The sequence below is a fragment of the Melanotaenia boesemani genome, chromosome 22 (assembly GCF_017639745.1).
Source record: "Melanotaenia boesemani isolate fMelBoe1 chromosome 22, fMelBoe1.pri, whole genome shotgun sequence".
NCBI lineage: Eukaryota > Metazoa > Chordata > Actinopteri > Atheriniformes > Melanotaeniidae > Melanotaenia > Melanotaenia boesemani.
In genome coordinates this window covers 18,358,297-18,385,135 of record NC_055703.1, presented here as the reverse complement: position 1 = coordinate 18,385,135, position 26,839 = coordinate 18,358,297, and the positions used below count along the sequence as shown (strand labels likewise).

The window sequence follows — 26,839 nt, the reverse complement described above, 5'->3', positions numbered from 1 at the left end:
AATCTACAACTCAGCCAGAGTAGAGCTGGCAGTGTTTCCAGGGGGGAAGGTCAGTGACTGAGAGGCAAGTCACCTGGGATGAAGTGCTCCTTTAACACAGTGTACTTCACTCCAGTAACCTCTCGAACGAGGCCACTCACCACAGGAGATCTCAGAACTCATTACAGCAAGTAGAGGGTGATTATCTCCTACACTGTCCTGCCCTATAAACAAAATGTGAATCACAAACAAAGCAGGACAGGAAGCCAGAGATGCACCGTGACAGATCTCCAAAGAAGGTTCCCCTTAAAGCATGTCAAAAACTCATTAAAAGATGATACAAAACAGGAATATTTACATTTTTCTGTCTTTTAAACAAGAAAGGTGGGTGGTGAAAGACGTAAACCTGGCTCAGCAGGTTTGTCTCAGTGCAACAGAGCTATGATGAGAACTAGCACAGAGTTAAATCAAGACAAGATTTATTTACAAGTCAGCAGTATTTGTACTGCAGTAATGTTATCCTGCCTTTAATTTGTTTACATGAATTATAAGGCCAAACTTCTAACCCATATTAAGAAGGAAATTTGATGTTTTGATAAGAAGAAAACACCAACTAAAAGCCACTTTAAGACTGAACATTTCTTGGAACTGAGCAGTTCCTTTTTGTTTCTGTGCATATTTACAACACCAACAGGAACTTCTACAGTTAGTAGAAGAGGTCTTACATACACATTTAATAATAATAATAATAAATCTTTATTTGTATAGCACTTTTAAAAAACAAGGTTTACAAAGTGCTGAACAGCACACAGCAAAGTAAGGTAATAAAATCAACAAAGAAAATAAATAAAGTAAATAAAATGTTATTTAAAAGCCAGTCGATAAAAGTGTGTTTTAAGAAGTGACTTAAAAGATGAAACTGATGGTGCCAGCCTTATCTCCTCAGGCAGGTCGTTTCAGAGTCGAGGGGCTCAGACCGAAAAAGCTGGGTCACCTCTGGTCTTGAGTTTCGACCCTGGCACAGCTAAAAGGGACCTGCTTGAGGATCTAAGGCTGCAGGGAGACTCGTAGTGTGTCAGAAACTCTGTCATGTAGCCGGGTGCCAGACCTAAACAAGCTTTAAAAGTAATCAATAAAACTTTAAAATCAATTCTAAAACGTACAGGGAGCCAGTGCAGTGAGGTTAAAACAGGGGTAATGTGTTGTCTTCTGCTAAACCCAGTGAGAAGCCGAGCTGCTGCGTTTTGAACAAGTTGGAGGCGAGAGAGGGATTTATTGTCAAGACCGGAGAGGAGGGAGTTGCAGTAGTCAAGTCTGGAGAAAATGAGTGCATTGATAAGTTTTTCTAAATCTGGCCGGGGTAGGACAGGTTTGATTTTACTGATGGTGCGGAGGTAAAGGAAACAGGACTGGGTGACTTTTTGATGTGAAGATGAAAATTAAGATTGGAATCAAATATGACACCTAGATTTCTGACAGAGGGGGTGATGTTAGAAGACAGAGGACCAAGACTGTCTTCAGTATGGGTGGTGGAGTGAGGAGGGTTGATTAAGATAATTTCAGATTTAGAACTGTTGAGTTGTAGAAAGTTTTGTGCCATCCAACTGTTCACATTGTTGAAACACTAACACAGCAGATAGGCTTCCAGTGTCCCTTGGTCTCAGCGGGAGGTATATCTGTGTGTTGTCTGCATAACAGTGGGGGGACATGTTATGACGGGCTATAACGTGTCCTAGGGGGAGCATATAAATAGAAAACAGAATGAGACCTAGAATAGAACCTTGTGGTACACCACAGGCAATGAGAGCAGAAGAGGAAGTAAAACTACCTATGGTGACCGCAAAGGTTCTATCTAAAAGATAAGAGTAAAACCAATCAAGTGCAGTGTAAGGCTAACATCAAGAGCTAAACTTTATATGAACAATGCTTTAATACTATGTTATTTGTAGTTTGTTTGCAAGAACCAGTGCTACTTTAACGTGTTCCACCAGTTGATGAACACATTTTCTTGCTGTGGGATCACAGCAAGAGCAAAGGAGCTAAAAATAAAGTTTCATAAATTACTATTCTGCAGTACAAGCATAGAGAAGATGGGGTCTCTCCAGCAGATAGAGGAATCATGAAAGTTTCCCAATGGTGGTCCAAAGACATTTTATGTGTCTCAATTTATCCTGAGTGTAAATTAACTTCAATAAGCCACAAAACTTATAAAGAATTTAGATAATTAAACATAAATTAAACCCAAGTGCTGAGTTTCAATTTTTAACTCCTTGTTCTTCGTTGTTATTCCTGTCAAACCATCTACAGAGCAACAGGAACAATGATTAAACAAAAACGTGGACCTGGCTGAGCCAGTTCAGCTCTTAATCACGGGGTGCAGCCAACAACAAACAGAAAATAAGCAACAGAACACACAACAGCTAAGAAGCGTAACTCCAGAGTCAGTAAAAAACACTGAGCTTACTTGTCTTCCTTCTCATAAATGTTGAGTCCCAGTGCGTCCACTCCCAGCCACAGCTCTGTTCCCTTCTTATTCTTAATGTCAAAGTAGTTGACTCCATACATTTCCAGGTCCTGAGCAATCTTCAGGTATTCTAACATGGCATCCTCCCTGCAAGAGGATTATAAAAATGAAAGGCACGATCATCTTTACCTTTTCCACAAGTACAGATTTTAAGGCATCATTAAACAACAACAGAAAGCTGTGGTTTGTGTTAACTCACTTCAACATCCCACAGTGCTCCTCGTGCCACACTTGAATCCTCTCTTCCCATTGTTCTTTGGATAACTTGTGCTGTTCCAGGACTCTACATACAGACACGAGGAAAAACAACAATTAACAATTAACAAGCAGAAGCAACAAACAAACCAAGTGCAAAGTTTTTTGACAATGTGGTATCTTTTTCACTGAGGTGCTGCATCACAATGTTCTGCAAGAGTTTTGTCTTTTGGTTATTTGGAAGGAAGTGTGCTACTGGCAACTGAGTGCTGCACTGAAATTAAAGTCGGTTGAATATCTTTTTTAATCAAATGTAAATGCGAACAAAAGCCTTGAAACATGGGGTCATCCATGGTCCTTGTAACATCCTACTAAAATGAATGCATTTGTCCAAAATATCCTGATTATTATCTCATGTTGGTGCACCATCAGCTGTCACCCATGATCCTTGGGCATACCTAAGCTTGTGCTAAAAGTAATAATGTAATAAAGCTGTGATCTTCCCCTTCAATGCTCTGGTGTTGCCCAAGAGTTCATCTTTTATGTCTGTTTGTCATGTTCACACTTCAGCTAAAATGTTTTGACTTCACAGCAGCAGTACTGGCCTAATCTGGATTGATAACACACACCCACAAACATCATTTTGCAAATTATGCAGAAATAATTCTCATTAAATAAGCAACAACCTTCTCTTTGCAGCTTCTCCTGTTCTCTATAAGTGTTCTCTAAGCTTATCTACTGGGCAAATAAAACATTAAAAAGACAAATTTTCAGAAACATCCTGTCTATACACATCATCAAGCCATAATGAAAACCCTTTTAAGTTTCTTGTGGAGTTCAATAATATAGAATATTAAATTAGAATAACTGTCAGTGGTTTTAACTACAGAGGTTTAAAAACAATATGGGGCTGTAAACATCCTGCAGTACTAAGCATGTTCATGTTAGTAAGAGTAGAACAAATGGGCAAAGGACAAAAATTTGAAGAATTTATACAGTTGGGTAATTTGAGTCAAATTATATCTAGTATTTTTTTCGTCTAGACTGCTTTTAGAGCACAAAGCCCAGCGTGTTACTGCAGTGACTCACTGGCACGTCTCACCTGTGGGGCAGCAGCCGTTCAGCTAGCAGGTAACCAGGCCGATGGACTTCTTTGTTATAGTCTCCAAACTTAGCTTGTACGGAGTAAGATGCAAGCAGAACAGCTGTCTCTGGTGGACAATAAACCTCGTCACAGAGGATGCTTTCCTTCACCTGCAGGAAGAAAAGCTTCTGGGTGATGTCCTGGATCAGTTCTTCAGCAACATCCTCAGGGAAGAACTTGGCCCGAAACTTGAACTGTAGTGGGTTGTCCTTCTTCACGTCCTGAGACGACACCTAAAGAGAATCAAACACATTCTGAGCTAATATTTAACATTTTCTGTGCCTTGAAGGAATATGCATGTGCTCATTTTTTAGCCAGAACTGGTGTTAACTGAGACTGTGAGATTATTCTAATCACCCAACAAGATTTTTATAAAGTTAAGCTTACATAGTGTCCCTCTATTTAAAACTGAAAAGCTGAATTGCACAAATATCAGTCATGTTCTAAGTGTAAATCAGGATTGTAAAAACAAAAAAAAAATTACAATCAGCATTATAAAGACTGGATGTTAACCTTTTACATAGCTGGAAAATCCAACTTCTGCTGTTAGATGAGCTGCAGTAACTTCACCAAAAGAGGATCTACCATCTCATCCAGTAGAAATGCAATTTATTAACTGGCAGCTACAGTTACACAATGTGCCTATTCCATCTAATTTCAAAACAGGAACTGCGCAGTTTTGATTGAGATAATGGGGTCAGGAATATTCCAGTTTAAACTTTGCATTGTGCTGATGAGCTGCAGAACCATGCAAGCACACAGAACACAGTTTTACTGCTGCTGACTGGTGCGAGCACAACTCTGTGTCTCTCTGCGAGTGAACCTTGTTAATGATTATAAAATGCAAATAGGAAACTTTCAAATTCTGCTTCATACATGAGCGTGGTTCATGACACATGCCTCAATGAGAACATTCTCCTGAAATCCATAAGCATCAATCCTCACAATCTTCGTCTATGTCGAAATCTGCTACCTGCATTAAATTACAATGCAATCTTTTAAGATATGGGTGTGTTATTCAAGTCGTCTCTGATCTGAAATAGAGATGAGTAAGTTTTTCTTTTTTGCAGCCCTTACACTGACTCCTGCATATCTTCTAGGGCCACTTAAGGCTTCACAGATGTACTTCTTTCACTAATGTAAATTATACACTGATGTGTAAAATCAGAAAGATTTGTAATACCAAATTCTCTGATCTATAAAGCTGTAGAGCTGGCAGATTACACAGAAACTGCTTTACTGACACAATCTTAAACATCTGGAGCTCTGCTTCTTTGCAGACATGACTTCAACCCAATGCCAGTTCCTCTTGGCTCCATTTAGAGAGCAATATGATCACTATTCCTTGACCCATAAAACAAAACGGGTACTTTACCTCTGAAAAATTGAGGAGCAGAAGCAAAGAGAGGAATGGGACTGGACTTCATCTGTAGACTGATTTACTTTTGCTTGGTTAGATTATAAATAACTCAAAAATAAAGTCTCAGGAGTCTAGGTAATGTGCTTAGGGAAACATAAGAAAACAAAAGTAGCTACGGTTCACAAAGAGTTCAAATAATCCATCTCTAGCTGATAGCACACAACCAGGCAGGACCTCAAAATCAGCTGCCATGGCAGAAGTAAACCCATACAGTATTGTGATAATACACAGGTAAATATAGTGGCTACTGATTGACTGAAGGGTAAACAGTGGTGCTCAGATTGGAAAGTCTCCTGAAAACAATACATTCTTTCTATATTACTTATTATTATTCCACTGTTGCAAAACATGGGCTTTCAGGAAAAGGACATATGTCGGCATTAGGCATCTGCATTACAAAATCAAAACATGGTCATAAGAACAACTAGAACTATAATATCTGCATCAAAGTAAAAGTTACAATGAGCGGATATACATAGTTTGGCCAAGTTAATCTCGCGTTTCATTAATTATTTATTCATAAAGAATTACAACATGTCACAGAATATTTTCCTCCTGCACATGGCCTGTTATTCTTTATAACTTGATCATTATGGAATCAAACAGAAAACACATTTTCTATAAGCTGTTCTTACCTTTTTGTCCAGTTTTAGCCAAGTTTGGTAACCTTTGTTGTCCACATACTGCAGGCCAAAGTACCACACCTCACGTAATCCGACGGTTTTTACCACCTGCCATGTGAAGAGTAAAGTGTTCACAGTGTGGATGCAAAACAAAAACAAAAAGACAGCTTTCGTCAACACATACTCTGTTGGGATACTTTTATTGACATCATCAAGAAAACACTAGTTGTGTTTATGAAATGTAAAAATATTATGGTATGGAAAAACAGGCACTATAACCTTTCATAGCACAAAGCGACATCACAAAAACACAAAAAACTGAAGTATCATGGGTTCAACTGATCAATAACCTACTAATATCATTGTAAGCTATAAACAAATTGGAAATTAGGAATTCATAAGTTCTCTCACTAAAGCAAGGAGTTAGGAAATGGCCTTTGAAAGCTTTCAGACTTTACTAAATCAAAAGTGGCATCTGAAGTAAGACTTCGTTCACATCAGTGCCTGTTGAGATTCGCTGTAGCTCACAAGAGCACCATGAGGCCAGATCTTCAACAAAGTGGTTCTATTGTTTAACCAATGAGGGGGAGTGATACAGTGTAAGAAGGGTGTCCTGCACGACTAGCATACTGTCTCTGACTCCAGGAACAGATGGAGAAGGCTGGAGACAGGCGGGGTTAGTCTGCTGCAGGGTCATTTCAAAACTGCAGCTCCATTTTATTAACATCTAAAAATGCAGATTATGAAGCCAGTTTTAATTTCAACCACAACGGAAACACTTCACATCCAACCTCACATGAATCTTCAAAGATCAGAAGTTTTCAGATTTCTTTTTACAACCAGTTTCTGACGCTGCAGCTGAGGCAGAGAGTGAAAAGGCAGTTATAGCACTGGAATAATCACTTCTGCTGCAGGAGAAATTACCATTTTCCACTGGCTTTGCTCTGAGAGAAACCAGACTCTCTTTATGGCCGGCAGAGTAGTTTTCCTACGGCGCAGAGTAGGAAATCATGTTTTTTGGGTCATTAAATTTCTCTCCTATCCTGTGCTGGCCATTTTTTAAATCATCCCTGCCAAATTCTCCATCCAGTCATCAGGTGAGGTGCTAAGTTGCCCAGGTAAGGTTTTGCATCAACATACAAGCACTTGAACCAAGTCTGTTCCCAATGATAAGCTTCAGAAAAGGGTAAAATTAAGCTCAACCCCCCCCCCCCCCCTCCCTCACTTGGTGTCCACCACAAAATACAAAGGAGGCTGTGGGAGTTAAGATGAATGGCTTTGATTCAGGCACCTTTTAATGGACTGTGTTTTGCAACGAGTACTAGAGGAGACCTGAAATGAGAGAGCACTTCAGGCTGAATCCCACCTGTAATGAAACTCATGAGGCCTCTGAAAACAAGCAGCCCTTTCATGATGGTTTTTGCTGTAGGGTCCACAGAGTGAGAAGCAGGAAAAGAGTGGGCTACCACATAGATGCCAATCGTTCATTTTACAAAGTACTGCAGAAAAGCTTGATGCAACAACGGGATAAACTTGGTTAAATAATATGCTGTACATCTATAGTTCATTACAGGAGGATTAAATCAGAATCTGGGGACACAGGTTTAGTAAACTATTTGGCTGTAGGTTGTTCTGGCACTTTGCCTGGACTAAGGCCACGTAGCTCAGGAAAGATGTTTGAAAAATTTTTAAAGTTATTAGTTTATCTCAATTTAGAGTCAATCCTAATGTGGCCATGGGCTTCCTAGCTGCTCCAGCTAGCAGTGCCTAAAGGAAACCTTCCAAAAAGCAGTTTACAGCCTCCTGCAGCCCAACTGACAGTCTTGATTATTAGTTAGCAGGAATGTAATGCCTCTTGACAGCCTATGGCGACACCAAAAAGCCTGTCTCTATTCCAGTTTTACAGAAAGACTTCAAGACTTTTTATAAAAAGCTCATTTCAAAATGGCTTTTCATGTTGTCTTTAGCTGCTTGTAAAAACTGCAACATTATCAAGTCTAAAACAAGAATAAATGAATCAATACAAAAACCACAAAAATAAAACTGTCTACTCATTTTAAGGGGCAGCCTGCAAATGTCTGCTTCATTCTGGCAATAAAAAAAAAAACTGGAAACTTTGTGAAACGTTTGCAGTCAGGCTAAAGAAGCTAATCCTTTCTTGATACTGGGTTACTGGTCACTTCATCCTCATTTTACATTGACAAGCAAAGGTTTCAGCTGGAATAGCTTCTTGTCTAACAGTCATCAGGCAGAGAGGGAAAGTTTCTCCCCCTGCGTTTATGGGAGCTCAGGCCCTGTGGTGAGAGAGAGAGGAATGCTGATAGGCTGAAACAGCATTACTCACTGCATCCTCTGGGCTGAATAACCAAGCGTTCTCTAGTGACTGAGGAGGGGAAGGAAGGGGTTCACCCAGTTGGGCCTCCAACAAGTAACCAACCAGAACAAAGATGAAAGAGTGTGTTTTAACGTTAACATCAATGTTTGGGGGGGCAATGAGATCAGACCTTATGGAAGATTAGTCTATTACTGCACTGTGAGCAGCAAAGGGAAGCCAGATTTACCTGGCTACATAGTATGAGCATTATGACAACAAAGAGGCCATCTGCAGCAGTTTTTAAATGAAACATTGGCATGTGGGTTGGGCGTCTGCTTGAACTAGTTTCGCATCTTGCTTCTGGCACCTGTCAGCAAGATTTTTATTATAGATTATTATTATTATAACTTGGATTTAGTTCAAGACATTACCAATTTGTTCAAACTGATGCCATGATTTTAGCTGTTCAACATCACTCCTTTTGTTTTTAACCAATAAAAACCAGTTCAAAAGAGCTAAAACTGAAGCTGATGTTTGGAATTAACACTTGTACAGGAGAGAGTACGTGCATGTTGGCTGACGGGGAACTGAGGACGGATGTAAATAATTTGTAATCACTGATTAATTGCAATGTATGTGATTTTTTTCTTTAAACTGTGGTATGTAGTGAAAGTATAATCAGCACACAGTCATATGGAAGTGAAACTGTAGGAGGGTGTGTAGGGGAGTGGCAGGCATTTCTCTTTAAGAGCTAAATGACAGGAACTAAGGCTATGATCAGTGCTGACCACATGGGCCCCACCAGAACTCACACTCGCCCTAAGAATGAGCTCACTGCGATTCCTCAGCATTTCCACAAAACCTGTTCAACACTGAGCGCACGTCTGCTGCCAGTTACTGCCTTGGTACTCACTTTAAGCTAAATCAAGCCACAGTCAGACTTTAGGGACACTCAAGTTAAATGTCAACCAAGGGAACTGGTAGCTGCTGTTTCTCATGTTCAAACTGTTGAATTGTGTCTTTGTACAAAAATAGAGCACTGAACTGTCTCTGACACCATCACAAGGAGAGAGTGATTATCACTGGAACACCCTACTGGGAGCTGTTCTCACAAGTAGGTGGAGAAATTCACCAGCAGCTATAATTAGAGATGTTAAAAGGGACTATCAAGGTCTTTAGCTTTTGTTTTGTTTAAACTACCTACAGAAAGCTTTAATACAAGTAAGTAGAACAACTAGGTGAAAGACAATTTCTGCATATTGCTTTTGATATAGTTGGTTTTTTGGGACATTTTCCTTACCCCGCCTGCATACAGCCCTCTTAGCTAAAACTTTTCTATAAAACAGCTAAGGCAAAGGGTGAATCCCCTGACATGAGTGACGTAGACATAACACTTGCTATTGAAAAACGAGTTATACAGGAAGTAGCTAAAACAATGCCGTTCCTCCCCTGGTGCCGTCATGAAGACACAGAGAGCTCATACTAATGATCTGCCATCTACATTTGGATTTTAGTCACCAGGATCCACAATAGAAGCCCAACGAGAGGAAAATGCTAATTATTCCCTAGTGGGCAAGTCAGCATTAATATTAACAACAAGCCCTTTTTAGAGACCTACAGGGTCATGGGAATAAACAACACAATAACATCTGCATACAATACATACTGAATGAAAAACCTCAGGACAATCAATTTGTTAAATGATAACAGCATTAATTTATAGAATTGGCTACAATGAATATACTTTCTTTCATTAAATAAATACAGTAAGTTAATAGCAGTTAAATATTCTAATAGATGGTGTCCTAAACTTTACAGCTACATTCACAAGAGTATGTTTCCCACATTGAACCCTTCACTCTGCAGATGCTTAAACCTACCACACAGGATTCATTCACACTTTTAAACAACAACAAAGCCATAAACCGTATGTTTAATAAATACCTCAAAAGCTATATGTTCTCTCCTGTGGAACTGTCCCTTTTGTCACAAGAAAATAAAAACTGCCCCTAAACATGACCTGGAAGGCAGAGACTGATAAGAGCTCTTGAAAAGCCAAAAGCTCCTGTAACCTCTTCTAAAGAAGATAACTGTTCAGGATTGGATGTGATGAATGGAAAGAGTTTTGCTGGGATGATAATGAGTGCATTCACACAGATGACGTCAGTCCAGTCGTCTGAAATCATACTGCTGCCTGCAGCAGTATGGCCAGACTTAAAACGGACATGAATCACATCCGACTGACCGAATCTAAAGGTCAGATTTTTAAACACTAAGAAAAAAAAACTTATATTCATATACAATTAATTAATGATTAACATTAATTTAGGTTGTGTAAGTGCTTTGTCCTATTCAGGAAGACAGAGCCTCTTTCAGCTGCCATCAAGTACAAGGAGGTAGGATTTCTCTAATCTTTTAGAATGAAACACTAGTTTGGAAATAACCCTAGCCTTAGTTGTTCAGGTGAATAAGCCTGCGTGGATCATATGACTGATACAAAAATGACTGGGTTGTGTTGATGCAAAGCAACATATTTTTAAAGGTTGAATAACATAATTTAATCTGTTCATTAAAGGGTGTGTTCTGACCAGCAGGTGATTGTTTTTTTCACCTCCACCTAACAGATTTCACTTCTAGCCAGCTTATTGATAGGAAAAAGAACAAGCTCCGCAACTCTTAAGTGTCCATTTTTATGAGACCGTGATGAGAAAATGTGTTACTACAGAGTACCTACTTTACTTTCAATTATGAATATAACGTCCAGCAATTCAGAGAAGTGAACCATGAATATGAAAGAATGATGAAAGAATTATTATATAGCCCTTGGTTTTGTATTCATGCCATTGTTCTGTTGTTTGCCATGAATTTTGGCATGTCAGAGGTGCAGATTGGTTCTCAGCTCACAATCGAGGACACCAGCCCATTTATTCAAATGGTGCAAATCTGCCATGGCCTTCAAACTTCTCCCTTAACGACCTACAAATTTTTTTTAACATTCATTTTCGTCTCTGTATTAATGTATTCTTTTTTAGTTTTACAGTTCAGTACATGTATGATGAGTCATAGTGTTAAATAATGACGTTAATATGATCAAAATAGTTACAATCACACAGTTTTCTGCCAAAAACAAGCAGCACTTCAAGGATGCAGGTACGTGGATTTTATGCCCACTGGTCAAAGCTAGGCAGATAAACAAGCTCACATCTGAGCGCATCTAATTTCAGAATTTTTGGTTATTTCCAAAGAACTTCATTTCCATGAGGATATTGATAATATATTTATAGCTTCACTAAAAACCAACATGACCTGTACCTGGTCAAACAGCTGCTTGCCAGTGGTGCTGGGCTGGATGGCAAACTCCAGCTCAGCATCCATGGTGGTGACCCGAACATTGACCTGTAGAAAAACATGAGAAGACAGGAGTTCAATTGATGACACCGACAAACAGAGCAGTTCTCATAAGCAAAAAACCAATACAAGGTGAAGCATGCCAAACTACTGCAGAGCGTTGCTTGGGGGGTTATGTTTGGGAAGGGGGTGTATTTGCAGAGTAAACAGACAGGGGCTCTGCTTTCTCGGAGACAGACAAGCTGATTGAAGTAAACTTTGCTGCAAAGTCTGGGGAGTTGTTAGAATACCCAGTGAAGTTTGCTGCATTTTAGCTAAAAGTAGGGAAATAGTGCATTTATTCATATCAAGTAGGTCTAACACTAGTTTCACAAGCTCAAAAATGGCACCATGGAAACGTAGTGTTGATTAAACTTCAGTCCCATTCAGAGAAATAAGGCACGTCTCCCAGACCTTTAGTTAATGACTGATCCTAGTGATCCATGAAGAAGAGGTAGATTTTAACAAACATGCAGGATGAGCAGCAAATTTAATATCCACTGACAAGGATCCATTCCCGTGATTTATGCTCACTTTCAAATCATACAACATGACTGACATGCTACACAATGAAAACGGATGTCTCCTGCATGTAATAATGGAGAGAAACTATATTCAGCATTGTAGGTTTGGTTAGTAATCAGCAAACTGAATTTAACACAAAGGCTGTGAAACAAAGTTCAAATATTTACAATGGCTCCTTTGAGGTAATGCTCAAACTGAATGTCTTTTTTGTGGGTATAATGTGAAATGTCTCTGGTATTTGCGGGGGTTATGAAAAGACACAGACCCGTCGAGTATTGACAGAGCTTATTAATGCACAGGGAAAAAGATACAAAGAGGTTAGTGGACACACAGAGAAGAGAGAAAGCCTGCTAACAGAAGCCTCCAGTAACATCTTTCATCTCCAGTCCATTGTGAGCTGAGCTTCAGCGGCAAACAAATTCAATGACGCCCACTGGAAACGGGATGTCTACGCCTGGTGACTCAGTCCAGCCCTGATTCCTATGAAGCTACAGTGGTTGAGCAGCTAACTGGCAGAGGTAAATCCTGCAGACACAGCAAATCCAATCACAGTATTGGATGGAAAGCACCTAAAGTCTCTGCTGTCCAGGATTTGGTCTAGACAGTGGATGACCAAGATGCCTCATCTACTTAACTGTGTGTCTAATGCAGCCAGAAGCTAAGATGATTAAAAAAAAGAGAAATGTTTTTTTGTATGTGTGCCTGTCACACATACAAAAAGGCACTGTGAGCTGCAGATGTTTCTAGCTCAATCTTGTGATGGCACATGTGTGTACAATTTGAAATTTTGGAGTCAGCTGCCCAATTAAGCAATCCGCTTTAAGTCAAAGCTAAAAAGCAGGGGAAGGAGGGGGAAACCTGCATTTACATAGTACAAAACAAAGATCCCCTTTCAGCAGCAGTGTCCCAGCAGTGCCTTGCTATCATCATCTACATCCTACTGGAGCCAGAATACTAACACCCACCACAAATCCTGCACCAGGAGTGATCAGAAACTGCTGTAATTAGCTTTTAAAGCTTTTAAAATAAATAAGTAAATAAAAATCTTCCCTTCTATAAAGAAGATGACTTTCCAGCTCAGATGCTTTCTCGACATCATAGTCTATATTTACAACAGTTACGGATGGAGCACCTAGAAAAACACACCCTAACCAACAGAGAGTGGAATATATGAATGTGTGGCACAGACAAGCCAACAGAAACGACTGAGTGAGTGATATCTGATCTGAAACCAAGTCGTCTAACGGTAACATTCAATAAACTGAGGCCATTCATAGCAGTAAAGAAAACATGACACATATGCTAAAAATATTTTGGACAAGGACCCAGAGTTACACAATGAACAACTTTAGTCAGAGGAAAATACACGAGTTCATATTAACTATTTGAGTGCCACCTTCAGAAGTATTACAGTAATAACTAACTGTGTAGTACACAGTCTGAGTTTCAGCTGGGAACACACTGTGTACCCAGCTAACGTTAAGCAATAACACAGGCAGAGTGTACACAGTACGCATAATGTTTTATTTACTATTCATTTTATATTTCTGATTAAACCATATTTAGTAAGTTAATCAATAAATGCATTCCATCTCCTTGACATAGCTCCTTGCTATTGGATAAAATCACAAATTGAATCACTCCTCCTTGGTCGGGTTAAGCTGCTGTCCGGGTCAAGTTAAAGAGTTGAGGTGTCCACCGCCTCTGTAGCAAGGCTGAATAGGCTGTGCTGCATTCTTCAGTGAAGACCATTCAATATTTAACCCTCTGCATAGTTTACATGTTTCACAAGAGCCTGTAACAATGGGAGTCGCTATGGGGACTCCACTGAAATGGTCTGAGAGTGATGTGGACATAAGCGGCTGCCACCTTTGGGAATAGTTGTACATGAAGGATTGAGGATGGAGGAGACCACTTTTGAGTGGTGAATCAAGTCACGCGAAATGTTTCACATGTGGCCGAATTATTATTTATTTCAATACAAATACCAACAATAGAACTGGGCATAAAACAGGAAACACCCATCCATGCTGATGGTGGCCACACCTTGTGTGGTAAGTGTCACAAGGTCTGGCTGCAAAGAAACAGGATTCTGGGAGAGCAAAGGATCTCTTATCGTTTTTACGTCCAACAATGTGTCATTCAAATAAGTGAAACATGAGTCACATAGAAATCAATACAGGAGCCTTTTCACTGCTACTCAGCTGTGGTCCAGGCTCCTGCCCCTGGGTGTCTTGGCGAACAAGTTTCTCCTTTCCAAACGCACAATGCTGGAATGTCTGGAATCATGCCAAGGATCTGAGTTATAATAATCACAGACAGCCTGCAGGTATTTCTGCCAGTTAGAATCAAATTTAAGACAAGGTCATTCTTCTGTCCTCTTTGATCTTTGCTCTTGAGAGCGACTACAGTGACAAATGTTGGTCCTTGACTTCACATTTGAATTTCTGGACTTTAGTTTAATGGAAGATATTTGAAGGAATTATGATAGTGGCTGACCTTTGTTTTAAAGAGGGGCATTTAGGTATTGTGACATAAGAATTGTCAACAATGAAAAGGACAAAAGGACAAAAGGTCAGCAGAAAGGAGAGGAAGACATATGATAAGGATGCTGGATTTCAACCCACAGCAGGTACAGGACTCTAATTTTTGTGCATTGCCACAGTGAAGTTTTTCACTTTCCTCTATTTGGGATACAAAAATCTGACATTTAATGGCTCTTTGAGAGTTTAATTTTATCCTTATCCTTTACTTTGTTGGATCTATGTTCAATAAAAAAAGGGCTGATTGAAAGATGGGGCTTTGAGTAATCCTACACAAAAAAATAAATGCAACAATTATTTTTAGATTAATCTTTTCCAAACATGTCATACCTTATAGCATAATAAAAATAGGAGGCGAACAGAACTAAAACTTTATTTACTGTTCTATTAACTGATCATTCAGCCATGAGGATCAAATTTCTGTTTTGTTTTGTTAAATTTTACAAGAGAAAATGCCCACAAACACCCCTTATTTCAGCTTCTCAAAAGTAAAAATATTTTACATAACTGCTGAAGGAACACAATGTATTTTTAACAATGTGCAGGGTAAGAATAAAGTCAAAAAATAATAATCAGTAAGTTACTAAATCAAAACTGGTTATATGAAAATAAAGGACTAATGTTGTAGTAATTTTGAGAGTTACTTCCCCTCATTCACACTTTGTTTCTGGCTACAGGCTGACCCCACACACTTTTCTAGGCGGTAATGAAATTCAATGTTTCTCACAGAAGTCAAAACACAGTATCTTAGTTACATATCTCACCAATGCCAGAAGTGAGACTCAGCTTTTGCAGGATTCATTTCAAAGTAAGAAACTTTGCAGTAATAGTGGCATTAAAGGAAAAGCTTCATTAAAACAGACTTAGTGTCCTATTGATATTTTTCATACCATGCTGCAAAGGCTGGGCCAGTCATGCGACCACACGCTGAACAGTCTGAGGGATCCACATTGAACCACGTGCATGTGAGTGTCCAAAAAGGTTGTTTTGTGGTAACTATGTGTCACTGCTATCAAATAGGAGTGATGTCATTTCCACGGTGATGCTCATAACAACCCTGAGGTCTTTCTAAACAAACCAACAACACACTTCATGATTCAGATGCAGCTTTGGTCACTGTCATGACAATATAGCTCTGCTCATCAGAAGCCTGAACTGAATTACAGCATATTTTGATTTGAAAAAGAAAAAAAATAATAATATTTTTCACAAGTTACTTATTAAACATCTCTTTGTGGTATGTTTTAGACATCTCTGGACTTTCTCTTTCACTTATTGGAGATTATTCCTATTCACTGGTGATAAAGTGGGAATATGCCCCTAGTTATATTCAAGACATCTCCATCACATTTTCCTCTGTACAGTAAAACTAGACATGTGCCAGACCAGAAATTTCCTAACAGTGAGTTGAGGGTGAGATGTGTGTGTGTGTACAGCATGCAACAGCTGGGGTGGGGCAAAGTGAGTCCGGAGGAATTGGAAGGCAAGAGCAAAAGAAGAAGAAAAAAAAAGTATATTCACAAGATATTGGAGAACTTCATAAAACAATGTCTATGAATGCCAAGGGATGCAACCTCAAATCAGTCTTGAAAATCCAACCAAAAACCTTCCTGCTTGCTGTTTTATGATGTTGTACGACAGCACACAGACAGGTTCAACAGATATTAATCTGTTCCTGTGTCCACCTAAACTGCAACCACATCTCTAACCAATCAGCTTGTCTGTATGTTTCAGGAAACAAAGCCCAATTACAAGCTAGCTTAAGTGTGAAGTGATTTCATACATGTAGGCCATCCCCAGGATATGAGAACATGCTATTTGAGCGGCATTCCCCTTTAACACAGAGCCTAGTTTTACTTCTACATGAATTACAGATTCAGTTCTATGAATATCATAATGTTCTTTTATTTTTTGCTTGATGTTTCATATTTTGTTTCTTGATATCAATGCTGACATTTACCTGAGACAAAATCTCAAATATTCATTTTTTTTAAGTTTATGAAAATGAATTCCCCCTCAAATCTAAATAAATTCACAGTTTAATCTTTAATTACATTTTTACAGTAAAACGAATCATTCTGACAGGTTATAGTATCAATGTGATGCCAGTTAACAACTAGTTATGCCAAATGGTTATTCTTTTCTCAGATTTTAGGACAGTTAATTGACAATAAGATGAGCACATCTTCCCTGACTTGAAAGATAAGAGTTGTTTAACAAAGTCATGGCTTCTATAAATGTAAAATTGTTATATTTCATTGGCTTGTCCACCCATGTCAGTGATTCACCAACCATTGGGAGAAAATATAAATAAACCAAAGAGCCACTTACCGCTTTGGGCATTTTTCTGTCCTTGTCCTGGCTCTGCGAGAGGAGCACTTGAATTCAAAGAAAAAGAAAGTTTCCACGGTAGAAACTTGTCCTCCGCGCGGCTGTCTTCACTGCACCTTCCTGAATGAGAGAAAAGGGGAGAAACGAGTTTCAGCCACTCTGCGTTATTTAAACCAGTCTGAAGATAGCTCGACACTCCTGCAGGGGACAGTCATCAGGATGAATCACCGCGAGCCGACAAGCATACAGCACCGGAAGTGTGCGGCTACAGCCTTCAAAATAAGAGAAAATCAATGCAAAATCTATAATATAATATATGTGTGTGTGTGTGTGTGTGTGTGTGTGTGTGTGTGTGCACGTGTGTGTCTACAATATGCTACAAATGTCTTTGAAGACCCATATGATGTTCATACACTAACACTGCTTTACTTTATATTTTTAATATATTGTTTTTAATTCTTTAATCCTTTCAAATTAATCACTCCTATCACTCTAAAAAGAAAAAGGAAAACATTAAATGGTTCGGCACAACCAAAATAACATTTGCAAACAAAAAAAGGTTACATAAATATATTAAGAGAAACATTGTGAACTGGAATGAACAACTCAGTATTATTATATTTTATCCACTCTTTTAGATTTTATTCTGAAATTAAAAACCAAAAGTCCCACATTTTGTCTTACCTTGACACTTGAATCACCACAACACATGTAGGATAAATTGGCTATTTACATGCCTCACCCCAAGATAGGATAAACGTGTAGAGCCCACCCGTGTTTGTTTTAATCTTCTATTATGACGTCACCATTTGCCAACAAACTCACACCTCGGTTTAGATTTATGGGATCCTATTGTCTGCACTGTTTGACATCGTTTTGTGAATAAAGAGACGATGTTGCGTCTTAAAATACACATCAACAGTTTTCAGCTAATCTTTAGAGGTATTTACACAGTAGCCTGAGTAAATGTAACAATGTGATAATCTACACAGCAGTGAAGACTTCCTCTGGAAGCTTTTGTTTACGTTGGGTGCACACCCACAGCGACAGGGAAACTATTAAAGCAAAAGGATATACTTAAGGAGTGGGGGTGCATCTTTTCCACCAAAGTTCTCGTGATAAAACGGACTACAGAAATGTTAAACATTCAATCCCAACATCCCTAACTCGGATTTTAATTGGCTACTTCACTTGCGGAGAAGCTTCATGTACGATGCAGCCAGCCACATCCTCGCTATAATCCCACTGACACCTGTTGTGAGATTTGCCTCCTTTGTGCAGAGTAGCAGACAAGTGAGCGAAAAAAAGTGGGAAAAACAACAACAAAAAACTGTTTCTGCTTAACTTTGAGCTCACTGTGCTGTCAGTACGACACAAGGCTGCTGTGCTTGAAGTCTTACCGGAGTCGTTTGGAGATGTATTGATGAATGAACGTCGGTTCGAATCGGGAAGCTGCAATTTCCCTCAGCCAGGCGCAATATGGCGCTCCTCCGTCCCTAACGCTGTACACCGAGAGAGAGGGGCCCTGTAGGGATTTCTGAGGAACTTCCCCCACAAAGTTTATTAATGTCAATTCAGCAGTCCCTTACCCCACTAAATATAAATCAATTATAGTTTTTATTTTCACAACATAATACATTTTAGTAGTTCTGCCCACTATCTCTCTCTCTCTCTATCTCTCTCTCTATATATATAGATATATATCTATATCTATCTATCTATCTATCTATCTATCTATATATATATATATATATATATATATAGATATAGATATAGATATATATATATAATTACAACAGGGTTCTATCATTAACGCTGTAACTGTCTGTGGGAGTCACCTGAAGTGTAGACAGAGAAATGTCACAGGCTAATTCACTGATTCAGTTCAGTAAGTAACACGGATAAGTGGTGAAAAAACAACCACGTGAGCAGCTAATTCAGTGCATTTATACATTCAACGCTCATCAGTCTTCATGTAAAAGCTGAGCTGTCACCTGTCTGATTAACGTTATATCACAGCAGAAACTGGGAAGTCTGCTTCGTCATCATCCGCCCCGCGAGCTCAACTGGAACCGAGGAGGCGGGAGGGGAGGCGTCAAAGGTGAGCCGACCAATGACACAGCGGGATTAAAATAGATTCGTATATATCAGAGGTTAGACCTGCTTCTCTCTCCATAGCACGAAACTACACAGTCATGTTACAGTGCTGCCCTCCACCACTTCTATAATTTCCATCTTTTTTCTAGGTCACCTTCATGACCATTGTCACTGCCACCAGTCTAAAAAAAATGTATCTGAATTGGCACAAAACCAGACCTCACTGAAGTATGAGGTACTGGCAGATTGAGGTTCCCATGTTTTGCTTTTTAAAGGGCTAAAGAACAGCTCCTTAAATAACTTTCTGAATAGTCAATTAAACTTAATGATGTGAATGATCAATAGTTTGTCTTAGCAATGCAAAACAGTCTGGAATTTGGCTACTAGTCCACTTGAATGAACTGTTTAAGGTGAGGATGTTTGCAAAGTAATGCCAAATGCAAATACATGAAATCAAAAGGAATGCTCTGAATGGTTCTTTAAATACTTGAAGTTCCTTAAAACCTGTTTTCTGCCCGTTCTACCACTATATGTCTTTCTCTTTAAGATAAAACCTCTTTAAATGTGTCACTGTGTCTGATTTTCTTTGGTTGGAATGTTTAACAGATTTGAACTTTCTTCTGATAAGTTAATATGGACAAATATACTGAAAGCCTCTGAAACAGATTGTTTTCACTGGCTATCACAAAAATGAGAAATATGAGAGATTACAGGAAAACATGGCAGCGCATATATCTATCTATCTATCTATATAGATAGATATACAGTATATATATATACACATCTACAAACAGTCCAGCCTAGATTCCTTCGAGCCCAGAAACATTGATGCCACCTCTGAAAAAGGTTGACATAAGACTTCTTTTTGCACAGAAAAAATCAAAGTGACATCTTTAAATATAATGCGTTAAATATAACCCATGACAAATGTTTCCCATGATAGTCCCATTTCCCATGTGGTCATAGCAACTATTAAATGATGGTTCTTGATGCAGTGCTATCTCAGAGATCAAAGATCAGGAATGTTCAGGCTTTATCCTTCACTCCTAATGCAATGCAAATTCCCCCAAATTAATAAATTATTTAACAGTATTTTAAGCTGTGGAGGGAGAATTGAGCAAATCCCTTTCCATTTTGCTTTTAAAAACCTTTTTTTTACAAACAAGTGTTAACAAACTTGAGCTCACCTGTCGAACTTTGCTCCTCTAACACTCCGTCTTTCATATATGCTGTTTTCTAAACGGAAATCAATTGTTGACATCTCCTGTTTAGAATAACAGATATTTCCTTCTTTAACTCCTTACTAGCACTAAAGTACCCCCAATCTAACATTTTTTGGGAATGTGTTGCAAGTCTAAAATGCAAAATGGAAATATAATAGCAAATCATATCAAATAGGAAAGAAAAAAAAACATTTTTTTTAATAATTTGAGTTCACACTGTCTGCAATGAAATAAAAAACATAAAAATAAAAATTTTAGGACCAATTTTGCTTAGTGTATGTGCTGCCTTTTCCCACATATAATGGATAAATTTGAGAGTTGCAGATATAGCTGAAGTTAGCTTTCATAAAAAGCTAAATAATGTATCTATTATATGTAGAATATGCCAAATATTGTGTAACAAGTGTAAAAAGACAATCATATAAAATAACCATTTAAATTACAACTTTTTCCCCCTTCAAACCTTTTGAATCCTGATTTGGAAACGAACCTGCACAAATTTCTACATAAATACTCACACTTGCAAATGAAAAATAGTTTATTGCTGAGCTGCACATTTGTGTACTTTGAATGTCTTTACGACTCAGATCCGTTTGACTGTGTCTCCAACTCTTCCAACTTCTCCAGTCTTTTCTTGACGACATCATGGATGATGGCTGAAACAGACAGATCAGATGAACATCTTTTAGACATACTCTGCCCACGTTGCAGACCTGCTGCACATTGATGACCTATGTAATATTTAACAACTACCACTAGATGCCACTCAAACTTTGCCTTGCCAGGATAGGGGTGATTTTATTTATTTCCAGAAACAACTTAGATAGTAGTTTTAGTTTGAACTTTTTCTTGACATAAAATCCAAACAAATATAAAAACAAGTCCTTTACATTTTAAATGAAGGATTGGTTGATACGAACTTGACCAAGAGCCTGGACCACAAATGTTGTGGAGGAAGGTAACTGTAACTTGCAGCTGAAGTCATGGACAATTTTTTCTGTTTTATTGCAAGATGTGAGGAAGCTCTTATGTACTACTTTGCCAAAATAACAAAACAATTAATTAATTAACGTTTGAAAAAAGGAAAGCACACACACACAAAGAAGCCCTTTAAAACTATCAAAATTATTAGTATAACTTACTGTCCAGCACTTGTCTTGCTATGTATCTCTTCTCCAAATTTTTGTGAACCTCATCCATGAGCCATGGAAAGAAATTAGTCTTAATATCTGAAAATCAGAAGCACCGAAGTTATAAACATCATCATGCACAGAGATGATGAGGTGTGAACGGAATGTGGTGAAGTAGTGCCCCCATGTGGCAGACTGATGAAAACAAATAGGCTCACCTGTCTCCACAGGGTCATTAAAGTAGCCCTGGGTTCTCAGTGAGGTGAAGACTGCGGGCACGATGCCGGATAAGTATTCCTGGGTGAATGCCCGGACTGCAATCTTCTCTGCAGTCTCCCTCTGTATCTTCAGTACCTCCCTCTGCTGGGCAATTCTACGCTTCTGAGATCAAAAGGAACGTATAAGTTATAACTCTCAAACATAAAGCTAATCTGCTTTATCTAAACTGCAAGCGTCCGGATTGATCTCATTTAATCAGCTAACAGTGTCTCTTTGGTAATGTAAACAAGAAGAAAAAGAAAAGCTTACACACAGAAATCTCTCTTGCGAAGGTCTAACTACTAACTTTATGAGACATGAGAGACACATGAGGCACAACTACATGTTCACATTATTATCAGCATAGCTTTCAAATTTTAGATGTCAAAGGCTTAATGCAATCCCAGCTGCATGTTTAGGGCATATACAGGGAAAGTAAACATTCTCCTAACTGGATGTGAAAGGTAGTTTCTTGAATAGCATTACTTTCTCCTCATCGTGGCGATTTTTCTGCTCCTGAAGCCGCTGCACCTCTGCCAACTCGTTATTTCTGAGCTCTCTGTAGGCCCTCTGTTGGGCCTTCAGACAGGCCAGCTCCTCTTCCTCCATCACTTCCAGCAGGGACTGTTCAATAGTCTTACCCACCAGGACCTCCAAGATCGGCTGCACCTCCCTGTCAAAGTCAAATAACTGCACAGGATATTTGTAGTAAGTGGTGTTATTATTTACTCTATCAAACCGATCCTAACCTTTTTATAGTATTTGTTATGAGTATCCCTCATGACAATTATCATGAAAACTGCTGATAAACTATCAGCAGTTTACTTTTTCACCTACATACTGTTTGAGGAGTCCAAAAGAATACTATTATTATTACATCTATGGTTACACAAGCACAAGTTATGACAACCATGATGACAAGACAGCTTAATAAGATCAGAATTTCTTTTCAGATTAATATCTAGAAGGGTCTTCTTGTCAGTGATAAGTAAAGACTACCCACGTCTCCCTCCTCTATCTGTGTCTCGGCATCTTTTCCAGACTTGGCAGGTATGAAGAGTGGAGTTGCTGGCTTGTCCAAGAATGCATCAGTCTCACACGCAATGTCCTTAGTTACAATGATATCACTCAGTTCTTCAAGGTACAAATCTGAAATAAACATAAAAAATAAATGGAACAGTAATAAAAGAAAAAAAAAACCTTCTTAGTCCTAAGAGCACACAGGTAAAGATTTGTTGTAAAGAGAAGCGGTTGACCTGTTTGTACATCAATGTGTTTTCTGCCCACCACAGCTTCAGGAGTCCTGGATCTGAACTGCTCCCTAGTTTGTTTTCGAGCAATGGCTTTCTTTCTTATCGCCTGTTGTCTTTGTATCTCAGCAGGGTCTAGCTGAGCTGTCTGTCAATAGTGGATGATAACAAAAGATCAAGAAGGGCACAGAAAGACACTGCAAAATAGACAGTTCATACATACGGTGGGGTTGATGTGCTGGGCATAGGTATTTCCTCTGACAACAGGACGATCATATGTAATGTTTCCATAACTGCGTTGGGTCCTGTATTGTCAAGGAAAAGCACAGTGTGATCATGCTTTAGTAACTTAGTCTAGCCGCTCAGCTGGGCTGTTTATTCGATTCGCAGTTGAATGATCAACAAATTGAATTGAACCTGTAGAAGTAAGTTAATCTATTTCGGTGGATGGATGGATGGATGGATGGATGGATGGATGGACGGACGGACGGACATCGGCTTGCCATTCTGTCTTATACCGCTGTACAATGGAACCGCAATTGCCAGGTGAACAACAGCAAAAGCAGGTCTGTTTTAGTGGCTTATAACACATTAGTTTCACATTGTGTCAAATCACATGAACTCCAATACAAATATTAACATCTACAGCCTACAAAATACATGTAAGCAAGCAAATAAATAAACTAGGTAACAACTTCCTATAACCAAATTTTCAAAAATCCTAAATAAGTTTGTTTTGCCAAGATTACAGTAATTCTTTTTTTTATCCTGACTTATCAGTTCAGCTGGTTAGCTTATCCTTGCACCAAAATATAAACAGGAGCTCCTAAAATGTGGAACAATTTGCCTTTGGACGTCAGTCAGGGCACTCATTGTCCACTTTTAAACTAATGTAAAACCCACATTTACTCTTTGGGCTTTGACCCATAGTATGAGTGAATGATCTTTATTGCTTTTGATTCTTTGTAGAACTCTTGTCTCTTCTGTTTTAGTAGTATTTTGTTGGTTTGTTTTTTGTTATGTGTCATGTTTTTAGATTTTGTTTACCCTTAATGTACAGCACTTTGTTTCTGCTGTGATTTTATCTAAGTACCTCATAACTAAAGTTTATAATGTGCTATTGTATGATGTATGAAATGAGATTATAAATTATCTTCTGAAAAAAATGTAGTGAAGTTTAGGATGTTTAAGTCACATAATAATAGTGTCTTCTCACAGCTGCAGGGTTTTGTAATAACATACCATGCCAGAACAACATTAAAAAAACACATTTTCTTTTCTGTTGATGTTCTGTCACCATCAGCATTTACCTTTAAAATCAGCTATTTGCACTTTCAATCTTACCAGTTACTCTAGAGTGAAGCAACAGTCTTTTAAAGTTGAAAGCCAATAAACACAGTAGAGAATAATCCCCTTTTAATAAAAGACATTTTATTTATATTGCAAACTCAATGGTAAATTTGTGTGCATATAAAAACACTATAAATAGAATAAAACACATTTCTTTCAACGCCAACACAAACATAGAAATATCATTTATGGATGATGGAAAGCACGTTACTCTTTCGAATAAGAAAGAACGGAAAGCCGTTGTCTGGACGAAGTAACATCCATCCATTGAAATAGATTAACTAATTATCTTTATTGACAGGTTTTAGTGCCTTGAACAATGCACAGCAAGTCGATTAAACAGCCCGGCTGAGCGTCTAGGCTGAAGGATCACAAGTGAAGAAACACAATAATTAAGCCATCAAATGAAAACAACCCACATTGTTTTTCAGTAACTTCCCCAACAATATACAAATATACTTAAACTAATATCCATAACTGTAAAAAGCCGTTGTACATTCACATTTTATTTCCGTTGAAAATAGGATACGCTGCATTACAAGGAAGGCAAACACATTAAAGAGCACTAATATGACTTAAAGTTTCCATATACTTAAAATAACTTAATGGAAAAGGAACGAGCATGCGACATTGCGATTTCAACTAAACATTACAAGAAAAACGTACCGTTTATGTGGAGGCTTCTCGTATTTCAAGCCGTTCTCGACAACTCTGGGGCGACTTGAGAAAGTATACAGTTCTTCTGCCATCGTTCAGACACAATTAGAAACTTCAGCTCTAGCTAGTAAACGTTTTCACTGATAATTGGCTTGTAGTTTACAAGTGTCAGCAACTCATTCAAAAGTGGCATCTACCAGCTGTTATGGCAACTGCGTTAGTAACGGTTTCCAGGAAGTTTAACTCTTTTTACGTCACTTCCCTTTTTTATATGCCATTTTTTTTTATTGTTATTCGTTATCTATCAGCAGTTATTATATGTGAGAATTTTTTTTTATTACAAATGTAATACAGTGTGATCATGCAGTGGAATACATGAACTGGGTGTGCATTAATAAATAAAAAACAACGAAAGTACAGACATTTTAAATAAAAGCAAACCTACGTTTAAATAACAAATGATAGATTAAAAAAGGTCAAGGATGTTGATTAATTAAAAGCTGTAAAAAAAATTATAATAATATTCAAACAGCAGTATTTAAGTCAGCTTTTAAAGGGATTACAGTTGGAGCATATTAAAGGAGAAAGGAACAAACTTTAATAAAAGAAACATGCTCACAGATTGAGCCAGGTGTCTGGTGAACTGACTTATTAGAAAATAAGTGAGTTCAGTTTTTTTGCAGATGAGAGAATGGAGTGAAAAAAATAATGTGAACATGAAATAAAAAGATAGTTATAAAAAAAACATTGAATGATAAATAGGTGAGGCTCAAGAGGCAGGTGATACTGTATGATTCTTTGTGAGCTTATTATTAGTATATTAAAGGTTTAAAAATAGTTACTTTATGAAGGGTATGGTTGGAAAAATACAAGTTTGCTGTCAGTTTAGCATGTTGGAAGGTTCTCGTTCATCCAGGTCATCGTATCCAACGTTGGTAGATTTAAGTCGTCTAAACTGGGTTTCATTTCTTTATGCTTTTCATCCAGAAGAACTTCTACTGATCTGATGGAGATAGTGGAAGATTTAATTTAAGTAGCCTGTAAAACCACTGATGTATTTGTCTGAAAGTCATTGAGTCTTAAGAAACTAAACCCAGTAAATATTAAACTGACTCAGCCTACATCAGTCAGTTTGATATTGATTAATATTTAAATAAAAAAAAATATATATATATATATGCACTGCCTCTAGCACCACATGACAGCACCTGGGTCCAATTGGACTCACAGCAGTCTGACTACAAGATAATTATGATGTCCCATCTTGTTTGAATTCTTGCTTGTGTTGTTTTTACTCTCAAATGTAAGTCACTTTGGATAAAAGCGTCTGCTAAATGACTGTAGAATAGAACAGAAAAGAGTTTTATAAAGTTTTTGTGGTTATTAAATAATATGTTTTAATCTTTGTCATCACATCTTCAAAAGGTCTGTTTTTTTGCTATCATAAATAAATGTACTTAGACATGTCTTGATGGCTCAAGCTAAGCCTATTGTCAAGTTTTTTGCATGAACAGAAATCCTTTGCAGTAGTTGGTAAATCATATAAAAGAAAGTTACAGCAAATCTTAGTTGAATATATAAAACTATAACAAGAAGACTTAAATTTTTGTAGAAAGGACTTCCACAAGAAGCTCTGCAATGTCTATGCTAGAATGTCTTTTTCTCATCTTTATTTTTCAAGATCAGACACTGAGATCTGTTGCCATTTCTATACTAGGAGGCACTGTTGCTGCAGTCACAGGATTTCTTCTACAACTATGCCCACATAGAGTAGGTTTAACTTTCACTGATTAATCATTAGTTAAAGGAGTTTAATCCATTTTTACTTAAAAGCTGAAATTAAATTTGATGTTTCTGATGTGAGGAAAATGCCCAGAAAGGAGTCAAGA

At 38.1% G+C, this 26,839-nt stretch overlaps 2 protein-coding genes across 4 annotated transcripts in view; both read right to left on the bottom strand.

Annotated features, from left to right (window-relative positions):
* Positions 1-18,497, bottom strand: part of ezrb (ezrin b) — a 31,164-nt gene extending 12,667 nt beyond the window's left edge. The window contains exons 1-7 of one of the 3 annotated variants that reach the window (XM_041975816.1): positions 18,386-18,497; positions 16,986-17,105; positions 11,512-11,595; positions 5,898-5,993; positions 3,801-4,075; positions 2,703-2,786; positions 2,444-2,590 (exon numbers count right to left, since the gene is read on the bottom strand). In XM_041975816.1, coding sequence (XP_041831750.1) covers positions 2,444-2,590; positions 2,703-2,786; positions 3,801-4,075; positions 5,898-5,993; positions 11,512-11,595; positions 16,986-16,997 — 698 coding nt within the window. In that variant the 5' untranslated portion in view covers positions 16,998-17,105; positions 18,386-18,497. Of the gene's footprint in view, positions 1-2,443; positions 2,591-2,702; positions 2,787-3,800; positions 4,076-5,897; positions 5,994-11,511; positions 11,596-16,985; positions 17,199-18,385 lie in introns of those variants that run through there. The other 2 variants (XM_041975815.1, XM_041975817.1) reach the window with 2 other exon arrangements.
* A 2,328-nt stretch (positions 18,498-20,825) lies between these two features.
* Positions 20,826-25,165, bottom strand: rsph3 (radial spoke head 3). Its single transcript, XM_041975818.1, has 8 exons — positions 24,960-25,165; positions 23,167-23,248; positions 22,950-23,091; positions 22,697-22,842; positions 22,180-22,383; positions 21,654-21,816; positions 21,448-21,534; positions 20,826-20,961 (listed from the first exon to the last, which is right to left on the bottom strand). Exons 1-8 carry the CDS (start codon positions 25,040-25,042, stop codon positions 20,882-20,884), a joined length of 987 nt encoding a protein of 328 aa, XP_041831752.1. The 5' UTR covers positions 25,043-25,165; the 3' UTR covers positions 20,826-20,881.
* Between the last annotated feature and the right edge of the window lie 1,674 nt (positions 25,166-26,839).